The 13242-nt window shown below is 43.5% G+C and overlaps 1 protein-coding gene across 3 annotated transcripts in view; it reads left to right on the top strand.

Moving 5' to 3' along the window:
* The window catches only part of MBOAT1 (membrane bound O-acyltransferase domain containing 1), a 115026-nt gene that overhangs the window by 59841 nt on the left and 41943 nt on the right, over window positions 1-13242 (top strand). For all 3 annotated transcript variants that reach the window (XM_038584262.1, XM_038584263.1, XM_038584264.1), the window contains exon 4: window positions 5509-5604. In XM_038584262.1, the coding sequence (XP_038440190.1) occupies window positions 5509-5604 (96 nt within the window). The remainder of the gene's footprint in view (window positions 1-5508; window positions 5605-13242) is intronic.

Raw genomic sequence — 13242 nt, 5'->3', positions numbered from 1 at the left:
ATCCCATATCTCTGGGATATCAGAAAGAGAGAGGGGGGCCCTTAAACACTGGAAGTATTCAGAGGAAGCTTTGCAAAAGTGGTGGGAAGTCTCAGGTGTCAAAGTAGAAGCAGCCCTGTGGTAGCCACGAACTGGAAACAGTCCAAATGGCCACCACAGTGGGATACTACACAGCAATAGAAAGGAATGAATGACTGATAACACACAATCACATGGATGAATCCTTGAAATAAATATGCAGGAAGAAGGAAGCCACACAAATTCTGTTCTTGAAAATGCAAACTTACCTGTAGTGATAGAGAGCAGATCAGAGCTTACCTGGGTGGGACGGTACAGAGAGACGTGGAAGTAATCAGAGAGGCAGGAAGAAGCATGGGGGTGATGGATATGTTACCTTGAATTTGGCTGTGGTTTTCCAGCAGTGTACCTATGTCGAAACTTTCTGTACTTAAAATATGTACAATAAAATGTTAAGAGCAGAAGTATTCTTACCATGATACTTTCATTCAAAAGTACAAAAGTAACTTAATTCTTACTTTCATTCAAAAGTACAAAAGTAACTTAATTCTGCCTTGAAGGCAACATGCTTGGATTATTGATTCAGACACCTGGGTATCATCTATTTAGCTTTGTCTCTGTTTCCCATGGTCTGTAAAAAACCTCAGTATTAATACTGCCTTTCAGTAATGCTGGAATGTAAGCTCTATGGAAACAAAGTTCACAGTTGTATCCTCAGAGCCTAGAACAATACCTGGCACAAGTAGAGACTCAATATTTATGGAATGAATGACTGAATATCTTTGAAAAGACATTTACCGTTATGACTTCTTTTCTGATGGCTTCTCTGAAAAAGCGGGTGCCTTACATCAGCTTCAGAAGGCTCTCTGATTAATAAGGCTGTTAGCATGATGGTTTTCCTTTTGAAAATTGTTGGAATTTAACTTTTTAGTGTATAATTGTGTAAAGTACTCAAAATAAATTTCTGGTTTTCAAGGAAAAATATATTTGCATGATTTTGAATTGTGTTTTCACCCAACTTTTGTCCAGATGAGCTCTGAAAAACTGGATGGTAATCACCTCTCTTCTGAATGCCTTCCTTGAAGGGGATAGTGTCACTCCTTCAGAAGGGAAATAGGAAATCCACATTTCTAAGCCTAGGTTTTGGGAATGCTTCATATTATGACAAAATGCTGTTTTTAGCGGAGGGTGAAAATGTCTGGCTTTTCCCCAACTTGAGTTTCAGAGCAATTCAACAGTTGATAAAAATGTTGTTGCATCTCTATAGCACATTTTTAACTGCTTTGCAAATTGTGATTTGTCAGCTCTGGCCACACTTGTGGGATGCTGATGGGGTGTGGACCATTTTTCGGAGGGTCAGGAGCCTGCACTCACACTTGTTCCAGGCTGGGCCCAGTGTTGGTCTCTGGCCAGGAATGGAACACTCCAGCCTTGGCCAAGCAAGTGGTTTACTGACAGGCTATGAGTGTTTCACCATAATAATATTGTGGTAGCAGAGGGCCGTGTCATAAGACCAGAAAGGACGCCAGAACGAGTTCTTCCCTTCTTTCTTTGCTTGTGTAGTTGCCAAGACAGCAAAAGTAGGGAGTGGTTCATCATTCATGACGAAGAGAAGTTGCTTCCTATTGATGCAAGGAAAGAGCATTAGACTGGAAATCTGGCTCTTTCTAGCAGCATGAGTTCAGAAAGTTCACACAGCTTCTCTGCACATTAGATTTCCCATAAAATGAAGGGCTTGAACTTTAGTTTTCTTCAGGATCAGGATTTCATGATTCTTTGTGAATTGTTTCCTTCCCCTTGCTGAATTATAAGAGTTCTGTCATATGGCTGGGGAAGGTCAGTCTTTGCTGCTATGGGGAGTTAACCCATTTCTGAACATATCCTATCTGTCTTTGTCTAGAGAATTCTTGGGGCACCAGGTCTGTTTCCTTCCAAAGCCACTATATTGGACAGAAATCATAGGTGTTAATTTATCATATCTGAATCAACTGGAACAGAATATATAGTTTGTATCTCCCAAGACTGACACGGAATGTGATAATGTGACCAGTTGTAGGGGGTACTGCTTTATGCCCAGTGCTAACTAAGCCAAGCTCCTTTAAATAGTTTTCATTATTTTTAATATCTAAAGTCTTATTTAGTGTATCATTTAATATATTTAATATTTCATATCATTATTGCAAATATATTCTTTCTAGGACAGTCCTATGGGATTTAGGTCCTCACTCGCCTCCTCCCCTGCCCGCCAAGGTGAGGAAATGAAAGCTCAGAGAAGTAATAGGTATACAGATCAATGAATTTTCACAAACTGAATATATCCATGTTATCATCACCCAGGTCAGTAGGGAAATATTATCATCGCTCAGTCCCAATCTCTACCACACCCCTTCTTCCTAAAATAACTACTCTCTGGACTTCTCACATGAGTTTGGCCATGGTTGGGATTTGAAATCATGTTGGTCTGTCTCCAGAATATGTACTCTCTCTACCACTCCTGGATTCCTTAGATTTTTCAGGTTTGTGTAGAGGATGAATACATTGCCCTGTTGTATTGGGCCATAGTACTTGGCACCATCCTTGATAGATAGCTCTTTTTATAAGAAGTGAGTTGAACTTGCTTTTCCCTCTGGGTGAAGGGGCAGAGGAAGGTATGGGTATAGTTCATGTTGAGGAGAAAGAGGACTCAGGCATGGTTGCATTCAAAAGGGCCCTGCGAGAATTTATCTTCTGATTTGGCTTTTTGCTTTTGCCTTGACCCTCACGAACTGGCTGGAGAAAGAAACAGAGGCTGGAGGCAGAAAGGCCTAATTACATTCTATTTCTGCTCAGCTCTTCAGAGAGTTGCTTTCTGTTAGTCAGTTCCTTTGTTCACCATCTTCCTGTCTTGTCTTGGAAAGGGTTAAGGATGAACCTGAGGCAGGGCAAGTCTTTTTTTGTGTGTGTGTGTCATAACATCTTTGTAAATAACAGTAAAAAGAACATAAAGTCACATAGTGCTTCAGAGTTTACAGAACTCCTTCACGCTCACTGTCTGGTTCTCCCTTGCTACCAAATGAATTTTTATTATTCCTATTTCACTATTCCGTAGGTTACGCTGGTCTTCACGAGTTATTTTAATGAGGATTTGTGAAGTTCAATAATAATTTGATACGAGAATATATATCTCCCCTGTTTTATGACCCATGTTTAAAAATGTTATACCTTCTGCATTTATGTCTATTTCTGAGGAGTTCCTGAGCCATTTAAAATGTTGAATGTACTCATTTCAGTTCATGTTAACTAATAGTGCATGAACCCCTTCTATGGTCAAGAGTTGGGATGCTCAAGGTCACAGTGAGTTGGCATAACAGACACGTGCATATAATTGCAGCATTATAATTATGTATGTTGCATGCAGTGCTAGAGAAATACTGGCAGTGGAGCAATGAATTGTGCTGGAGGTGGGGTGGAAGGGATGGGGCAAGCCAGCGCCAGGGGCCTGACTGGGAGCTGAGCCTTACCTTAATTAGGCAGTTCGCAGGTGGGCTAGAGGATGGGGAATGGGGTTGCAGGCAGGGGAAGGGGCATGTGGAAGGCATTTGGCCTGAAAATGGAGTCTGTAATTGTGGAGAGTGAGCAGCCAGTGGAGTTTGAACGTAAGGTGTTTGTGGAGTGTGGCAGGAGATGACTGTAGAAGGGAAAGGTAGAGCTTAGTGTGTGAAGCACATCACAGGCTGCATTCAAGAGTTTTTTTTTTTAAGATTTTATTTATTTATTTATTCAGGACAGACACACACACACACACACACACATACACAGAGAGAGAGAGAGAGAGAGAGAGAGAGAGAGAGAGAGAGAAGCAGGCTCCATGCAGGGAGCCTGACGTGGGACTCAATCCCGGGTCTCCAGGATCACACCTGGGGTTGAAGGCGGTGCTAAACTGCTGGGCCACCGGGGCTGCCCTGCATTTAGGATTTTTGATGTGACTGGACAGTGGGACCCATCACAGGCTTTTAAGACTGGTAACATTTAGTTGTTGGTGCATGCAGTATGCAGTAGTCTGTTCTTGTGAATGAAACACGCAAAACATTCTTGCTTTCATGGGGCTTTTGATCTAGTAGGGGAGACAATGGTTAATTAGATTATCACTGTTAAAAAGAAAACCTTAGGGGCACCTGGGTGGCTCATTGGTTGGGCCTTTGACTTGAGTTGTGATCCTGAGATTGAGCCTGGTGTCCTGAGCAGGGAGCCCGCTTCTCCTCCCACTGCCTCCCCCTGCTTGTGTTCTCTGTCTCTATCTCTCTGTCAAATAAATAAATACAATCTGTTTAAAAACAAAAACAAAAACCCATAGACCCACATGGAGTCACTTAGGCCAACTCACCAAACAGGGGCTTAATACCTAACCTCCCTGCAGTTTTAACTCCCAGAAATATGTCTTCACCGGTCAGCCAGGAATTATCTGGCTAGCACCAAGGAGGCTCCGTCACGTGGGCCCTCCCCGTCCCCCAAAGGGAAGGGGAGGCCATCTGCACAGTAAGACACTTCCCTTTAAGGGAAAGTGGCCTTGCCTGAAACAACTCCTTCTTCTCTTTTCTTGGTCACTTCCTCATTCTACTCTTCTTCCTGTAGAAATCTTCCATTTTGTACCACTCCTTGGAGCTCCCCTCTACTTCCTAGATGGGGTGCTGGTACTAGATCAACACATCACTTAATAAAGATAATTACATCTTCAAGTTTGACTCAGTTGCATTTTTGTCCTTTAATGTCATACATTTATGTATGATTACAGATTGATGAATATTCTGAATGGTGCCCATGCATGTGTATGGGTATGCGTGCATGTTGCTGGTTTGTACCATGTTCAGGGCTGGTCTCTGAAGGAAGCCACAGAACGATCCGAGTCTGTGGTAACTGAAGCCTCAGGCTTGGGCAGGGAGGGTCCCCCGAGCAGAGCACTGGGAATGCTAACACCTAAGGAGTAACCGGAGTAAGATAAGCTGAGCAGAGCCATGGAGGAATTAACTAGAGAAGTAGGAAGCAGATAAGAAGAATAGAAGCCAAGAAAACAAAGTGTTTCATGAAGGGAGTGGTCAGCAGTGTAATACTGGTCTGTATTTTACAAAGATCTTGTGTAAATGCGATGGTTGTGAAGAGGAGAATCTGAGTGCAAGACCTTCCAGGTCAGTGCTTCCCAGCTCCGGCTGCACAATGGAATTACACCTGCTGGGTGTAACTTGTACCAATTAAGCCTGAATATTGAGGGCGAGTCCCAAGGCATCTGCAGTTTGTAAAGCTTCCTGGGTGACTCCATTGTCCTGTCATGGTCCCCGTGACAAAGGATGAAGGGTTCCAGGCAACGAATGCAAAAGTGAGGGGAGTGCATGGACAGGCTTGCAGATAGAGCAGAGAGGACTTTGTGATGGATTGCATATGGGGAGTGAAGGAGAGGATGGAGAAAATTGTCATTCCCTTGTGTCATCATCTGATCCTCCCTGCTTTTGGTTTCAGATACACCTTTTTGGTAGCAATGGGATACCTGACCATATGCCACATCAGCCGAATATACATCTTCCACTATGGAATCCTCACTACAGATTTTTCTGGGTGAGTATCTTAATTTGGCTGGGGGGGGGGGTCCTTTGCCTGCAGACTCTGACTTACTCTCTTGGGGTCTGTAAAGATCAAGCCTACACAGGAGACTCCTTGGTGGTTGGTTAAATCAGTTGGTAAGACTGATGAGGTTGGGGTAGAAGATTTGATTGGTCTGCGGGACCACTAGCTCTGCCGTGTTGCAAGGTAGGGGTTGCATACATGTTGCATATGGCCCCTGTGCTGTATCTCTCCTGCTGCCTGTTTTTTGTAGTTACGTTGGAACACAGCAAGGCACGGACTCATTTATGTGCTGTCTCTGGCTTACAGTGGTAAGACTTGTGTAGTTGTGACAAAACCATATGACCCACAAAGCTTAAAAGATTTACTGTCTTGCTCTTTACAGAAAAGTTTTTCCAAGCCCTATCCTAAGGCTCCTCACACAGGGTGTTTATCTCATCCTAATTTTTAATAATATGGAAATTCTTCCAAACTAGCTGATGAGGGGATCCCTGGGTGGCTCAGTGGTTTGGCACCTGCCTTTGGCCCAGGGTGCGATCCTGGAGTCCGGGGTCGAGTCCCGCGTCGGGCTTCCGGCATGGAGCCTGCTTCTCCCTCTGCCTGTGTCTCTGCCTCTCTCTCTCTCTCTCTCTGTCTGTCTATCATGAATAATAATAAAAAAAAAAATCTCAAACTAGCTGATGAACAGACCCCCTTGAGCATGTCCCCTGGCTGCCCTGGCCCCTCCCCCAGATTCCCTAGACTTCTGGCAACTAGAAGGTAATACCATAGCACAGCAAGGGTCTCCATACCAGTTGTAAAAACTTCTTTCTGTCACCATGGCCTTGATCTAGTGGACCAACCCTCTCCTGATGGTCACGTGGTGAAGACTGTAGAGAGAGAAGTGAAAATTTTGTGCTCTGTTGCTCTTTGTGTAGGAACAGCGTTTTATGAATCTTGAGGAGTGGACAGTATGCAGAGAGACCTCTCATAACACATTGTCTGATAGCCATGTTACTTCCCCAGGAGCTCGGGCCTGTTTTCTGCAGCAATCCGAGGTCAGGGAAAGCCTGTTTTCTCCACTCAGGTTGGATTGGGCTTCATTCCATGAGTTCTTGGAGAATGGGTAATAAAATAAAGGGGTTGCAACTCACAGCTTGTTTCTGTAAACCTTGCTGCTCATGCAGCTCCACGGTTCCACCATGAAGAGGCTCCAGAAGGCAGAGGTGTTGCTTTGAGGCACCAGGACTGTTGGTTGTCCTTAAGTTTTCTGTGTTTGTGGTTTCCTCTTTCAGGCATCAGTTCTCTCAGTCTTGGGCTTCTGAGATCTGACATTTCTCTTTGGCTAGTCTCCTTTCTGCATTCCCCTCCCCATAGTTGCGGGGTGCAGTTGTTCAGTCTTTCTGAGACGAATTCACAAACTCTTTTTTAAAAGAGATTTTATTTATTTATTTGAGAGAGAGAAAGAGAGCATGAGCAGGGGTCAGGCGCAGGGAGGAGGGAGAAACAAACTCCCGCTGAGCAGGGAGCCTGATGCGGGCTTGATCCCAGGACCCTGAGATCATGACCTGAGCTGAAGGCAGACGCTTAACGCTTAACTGAGCCACCCAGGTGTCCAGATTCACATTTTACTTTCTCATAATGTGTCTTGGAAAAATCATGTTAGCACCAAAGACAACAAGCCAGGAAGTTACAGCATTAAAAAGAATCTTTAAACAGTGATTATAACTTAACTAACCCTAGTGTTTGGTCAACAAACTTCATTTTTTGGTTTTACCCCCAAACTGTAACACCCCCCACCCTCGACCTCCACACATACACACACACACACACACACACACACACACACACACACACACCCTTAGAAGAGCTCCTGACTTATTAGGTGTTTGGTAAATGACTCTGTGAAATACTGGAGTTAATTTGTCAGTTCTTTTTCCAGTGCTGCAGGAGCTGCAGTTAAGGAGCTCCTCCAGCTATACTGAGTTGAGATAGTGAACAAAAAGCTTTGACTTCAACCCCAAGTAGATTATTACCTGTTTCTCACCCATATCATCTTTTCTTTTGAGGGGCATGAAACATATATTCATTCATTTACTTCTGCAAGAGTTTTTGAGACCCCACTTTGCTAGGCACAGTGCCAGGTGTGGAAGGCACCATCACTTAGGTAGGAGGAAGGGTGCTTCAGGCAGAGGAAGCAGCAATACAAGAGCACAGAATTGTGACAGGTGCCTATCGAGGTCCCAGAAACCTGCCTTGCTCTCCTTTACCTCCCACATTCCTCTGTCCCCAGGTCCTATCAGGCAGGCAGCCTGGCCGTCACTAGGCTCCAGACACTGCTGTCTGTGTGTCCTCTGCCACCACTTTGGACCACCGCATGTCTGCATCTTTCCCAACTGGCCTCTCATTTCACCCTACCCCTTGTCCGGTCTGTGCTGTCTATACCAACCAGAGCGAGCTCTAAAATATCAAAGCAGATGATGATCTGGACCCGATTCTCCTGTGGTCTTCTCCTGCTGTGTACTGCATATGGCAGCATTGCAGGAGAGCTTACGGCCTGCACGCACGCTGGGCTGGTTCATGTCTCTGTGTGTATGCCTTGCTCATTCCTCTGGTTAGAAGGCCCATTTTTACCCTTGTCTGTGTGGAAATCTCTTACTGCACTTTCTACAACCCAGCTCAAAATCGCTGCTTTACAAAGCTTTCCCTGATTGCCACCTGCTCCTTCCCCCATCCCCTTCTTCTTCCTCCTGTTGGTCATTGCATTTTGGACCCTGCCTGGGAGGAGGGCTCTCATGTGGCTTTCATGGCTGGTGCCGCCTGTCACCTGTAAATCCGACCCCCTGAGATCCCAGTGCACAATGTTTGGAGTTAGAGGGCAGGGGTGCTTCTGCTTTCACCAATTGATCTATATGCTTGTCTAGTGTCATATATGTTTTATTCCCAAACTGACTTATTCCGGTTTGAACTTGAGTAGAACTGATTATATGTGGATGTGAAAGGAGAGAGAGTAGTTTCTCTAAATCTTGGCTGGGTCCTTTGGAAAGGGACTAAGGCAAGTTGGGTGTGTTACAAGTAGTGGGTGCTGAATGTAAAGTGGGTAAGAGTCTGGAAGGGAATGGGGGAGGACTAGAGCTGGGCAGGATTCTGTTCTCAGGTCACTCTGCAGTGTGCGCATCTTGACTTTGTTTTACCTTCTCAGTCCACATCAGAGGCAGTGACTCTGGAGGTGGCACGCAGGGGCTCATGTAAGGGAGAATCTATCACTCAGCTGACCCAAGCTCCAAGGAGAGGCTTTGGTGCTGAATCAAGAGGTGCATTCATTTATCACTTGGCAGATGCTGATGGAGAACCCTGAGCATGCCAGGCCGGGTCACAGGAGGGAGGGACGAGCAAAGGCTGTGGCAGGTACTTACTTACGAACTATAAGTCTGTATGGGGAATTCACACATGAGCATATCATTATGAACTGGGTTGAACTCAGTCTCAGAACACATTCTTCTTGGAGATAGGATCTTTGTAGGTATAACTAGTTAAGATGAGGACATACTAGATTAGGGTAGGCCCTCAATTCATTATGGCTGGTTGGGTCCTTCTAAGGCCATAGGAGACACAGATGCCAGGGATGCATAGTGGGGAGAAGGCCAGGTGAAGACATAGGCAGAGATAAGGGTGAGGTAGCTGTAGGCTAGGGAGCTCCAAGGACTGCCGGAAGCCACCAGCAGCTGGAGTAAAGCATGGCCTCCTTGGCCTCCAGAAGGAACCAGCCCTGCCAACACCTTGATTTCAGACTTCTGGCCTCCAGAAAACAGTGAGACCATCATGTTCTGGTTTAAAGCCACCCAAATTGTGGTAATCAGTTATGGCAGCTCTCTCAGACATCAGTGCACAGTGTTTTATGACTGCTTGCCTTTTGATGGGCTAACAGGTGTGCCCTGCTTCTGATCATGCAGGGTAAGAGTGTCCTCACTGTCCCCATTTCTCCCCCTTCTGATCACGCCTCCTTCTCTGTAGGTTCTATCCATAAAGCCGCAAACTCTTGAATGATTATTACATCGTTTTTAGTATAACCAGACCTGGCAGAAGTTATCAGTAGGAAAACATAAAGGGCGTTCGTGGAAAACAGCAGTGTGCTTGTGAAATGTGGTGGATTTGGGGACTTTGATAACAGGGGACAATGGAAACCCATCACTGTCAGCTTGACTTCCAGCAGCATGGTCATGACACATTTCCTCAAGTGATGTTTGTGCTTGGGCATCTTTTTTTTGCTCTCCTTGTATTAAGAAGTCGCTAACATTACACACAAAACCATAGAATGTTTGGGAATGCCTGGGTGGCTTAGTCAGGAAGGCTTTGACTCTTGATCTCCGTTCAGGTCATGATCTCAGGGTTGTGAGACTGAGCCCCATGTCAGGCTCCATGCTCAGCTTGAGGTCTGCTCAAGATTCTTTCTCCCTCTGCCTGTCCTCCTCCTCCTGCTTATATACTTTCTCTCTAAATAAATAAAATCTTTGACAATATTTGAACTAGAAGGGACTCTGTGGGAAAGGATACAAAGAAGGTAGGTCTATTACCTGTAGCTCTCAGTGGTTATGCTGTTTGGCTCTTGAGGGTACCTTTTTTTTAAATTTTTAAGTTACAGAACATTGTTAAGCAGCATTATTTTTCCACTCCCACCGTAAATGCATAAGGGCCTCACTGACATAAATCCATCTTCTGGGATAAACAAATGGAGAGATACAGACCAACCTGAAATTGACAAGATGTTTTAAATCTCAAATTGTCAGTTAGAGATTCTTTACCAATGTCTGCTCTATAATGATGAACATGTAGGCAACCCCCCAGCTCCCCTTCAGAATGTAATTTGTTTAGCACTGCCATTGGATTCAGTTTTAAAATCTTATTTTGCTGAGGAATAAAGTAGTGTTTTGATGTTGAACCTGGTGTTTTAAAGCAGCCTGATGAGAGAGCTATTCTCTCTGGAGCATGCATCCAAATCTAAGTGCTTAGTATGCTTTATTATATCTTTAGAATAAGAGCCCAGAAAGGAATTGAATGGGATTAGTTGAGATAAGTATTTGTGTCAAACAACATATATATGTTTTTAATTTGGGGGAGCACATAAACTCATGCTTTAGATTATTCTGGGGCTTGAAATTTTATCATTCTGAAAGCAATCAAGTTTTCATGGGCTGGACTGGCATTAATGGTGAGAATCACACACAAGATACGTTTTATTGGTGTTGCTAATACAGTTTATATCAATACGTGTAGTGGTAGATCCTTTGTGTTTTCTCTGTGAATGTGGGCTATTAAAAATACCAGAACATTTACTGTTCTCCTGGGGGAAGCTCAACAATTGCTTGTAATAAACCTGGTACTTGATTCCTTTTAAGTTTGAGATAGTGAACAGATTCTTCTTTTCTGCTCACAGAAGGGTACAAATTGAGTTTTATGAGGGAAGCAGCAAAAAGAACCTTTATTTCCTCTTTGCAAGCTAGGCCAGATTCAGGCAGATAATTGCTCTCCTATGATGTTGGCAATTTGAATTGCCTGTGTGTTTTCGAAAACGGTCTGAAATGAGAACTCTTACACACTTAGAGTGGGAGTATAAATTGGTACAACCATTCTAGAAGGCAATAAAATTTCAAGCAAGAATTTTTGCATTTGAAAAGAATCATATTCTAGGGGTTCTTGGGTGGCTCAGTTGGTTAAGCATCTGACTCTTGATTTCGGCTCAGGTCTCGATCTCAGGGTCACGAGATCAAGCCTTGCTTCAGGCTCTGTGCTCAGCAGGGAGTCTGCTTGAGATTCTCTCCCTCTGCCCCTCCCCCTACGTGTACCTGCATGCATGTGCTCTCTCTCTCTCTCTGTCAAATAAATAAATGTCGTCTTTAAAAGATCATATTGTGTGATAGGATAAATTCCTAGGAATTAAAAAAAAATTCCTAGGAATTGAATTACCTTAAGGAAATCAAATTTATTCATAAGCGTGTTCAACTACTGTCAATGGTAGTGAAGAATTGGAAACATCCTACATGGTCCAAAAAGAGGCAAATGATTAAATTATGGTACTACTGTGTGTCTACTGAAAATGATTTCGAAGAATGTTTAATGACACTGGAAAATGCTTCCAGTAGAATGGAATATCAAAATTGCAAAGCTAATCCACTTAAGACTCCCATTTTTTTATGAATATGGACATGTGTCAGAAAGGCTGGAAGGAGGTAATCAAAATGCTAAGACAGTGGTTCTGTTGGGGGGTGTCTTTATTGGCTATTTTAATAATTGTTTCTTTTTTATGATTATAATGAGACATCCTAAATGTTATTTAAAACTATTTGCAAGTACATTATGAATGCATATCCTGTGCATGCTGAATTATAGCCTGTAGGAATGGACCAATAGCCCTCTGTGTTCCCTGTTACCTTATTGAGGTTGATAGAAATAATGGAAATATTACTTGTCTGTACCCCTTGCTAGGTGGAAGTGATCATTTGCCTAACTGTCCACAGAAATGTGCTTTCCTCTGTTGGTTTACAACATCCTGTCCCTTCTACCTGGCCAACCCAATATGTGCGAGTAATTGGGTTCTACTATAATATGGACAAAGAAGTGATATTTGTAGGGAGTTTTCACGATTTGCTTATTTCATGTTTATTCTTTAGGATTTTGGCAGCTTCTTGTTAACTTAGCTTAGTCACTTGGTGTTGAAGTCCAAGGGCATGAGTTTAAGTTCTACCAAGTATATTTGGTAAGTTCCTATTAAAATGGAGAACTGGTATTTTGTTGTGATCATTAAATGCCAAAGAAGGGAGATTATATCTTTGGAAAATTAATAGGAAGGGTAAAAAAGCCCATTCTTCTCTGCTTGACTGGTGGATGGTTCCCAGAAGATACCAGGCGAACTTTGAAATGAGAGGAGTTTCCCCTACTTTCAGTTGTAGTCCTAGGGAGCCTGATGGGACAATGTATTTTGTTTGCTGTGGGTCCTGGAGTCCTGTGTTTTCTTCGCTGATGCTGGCACAGTTGAAAGGAGTTTGGGAGCATTCCACTAAAATTGTAATATCATCACCTCCCTCTTCAGTAATCCAGGGAGCAGGGGGTAACCGGTAAGGCAGGAAGTGATAGGGAGGTGAGAAAGTACCATCTGAACCTCCTGTGTCTATTGGGCCGAGGCTCCTATTTGCACAGTTCATGTTGCATTTGGCTCTCCTGGTTGTTGTGCAAGATGGCAGGCCCAGCCGATGTTGCTCCTGATTGCAAGTTTGTTATGGTCCTATTCTCCCATCCTGTCAAAGCAATGCTTGCCTGACTCTTCGCTTTCCTAATGTATTACTATTATAAGGGGACTTCCATTAGAAAGAAAGAAGTAATAAAAATACAAAGCATAGCTTTTGGGATCTAAAATTACCTTTTCAGGAAAATAAGATCCCTAAATATCAGATCTGGCTTGATGCTGGCCAGCCAGCTGTATGATCAGCTGGCTCTTTAACCTCTAACTGAGGACTGCATAATATTATTGCTCCATCCCAGTTTTATCAGGACAGAGAACTTAACCACCCTAGGTCCAGAGAGTAAGGGAAGTTTTATTGGAATAGTGTTAAAAATTGAGATTTTGTTTAATGTTTTAAAGATAGGTTCTTTATTGTT

Source organism: Canis lupus, chromosome 35, assembly GCF_011100685.1.
Source record: "Canis lupus familiaris isolate Mischka breed German Shepherd chromosome 35, alternate assembly UU_Cfam_GSD_1.0, whole genome shotgun sequence".
NCBI classification, from domain to species: Eukaryota; Metazoa; Chordata; class Mammalia; order Carnivora; family Canidae; genus Canis; species Canis lupus.
The sequence above is the reverse complement of the archived record's forward strand: the minus strand, read 5'-3'. Positions and strand labels throughout refer to the sequence as shown.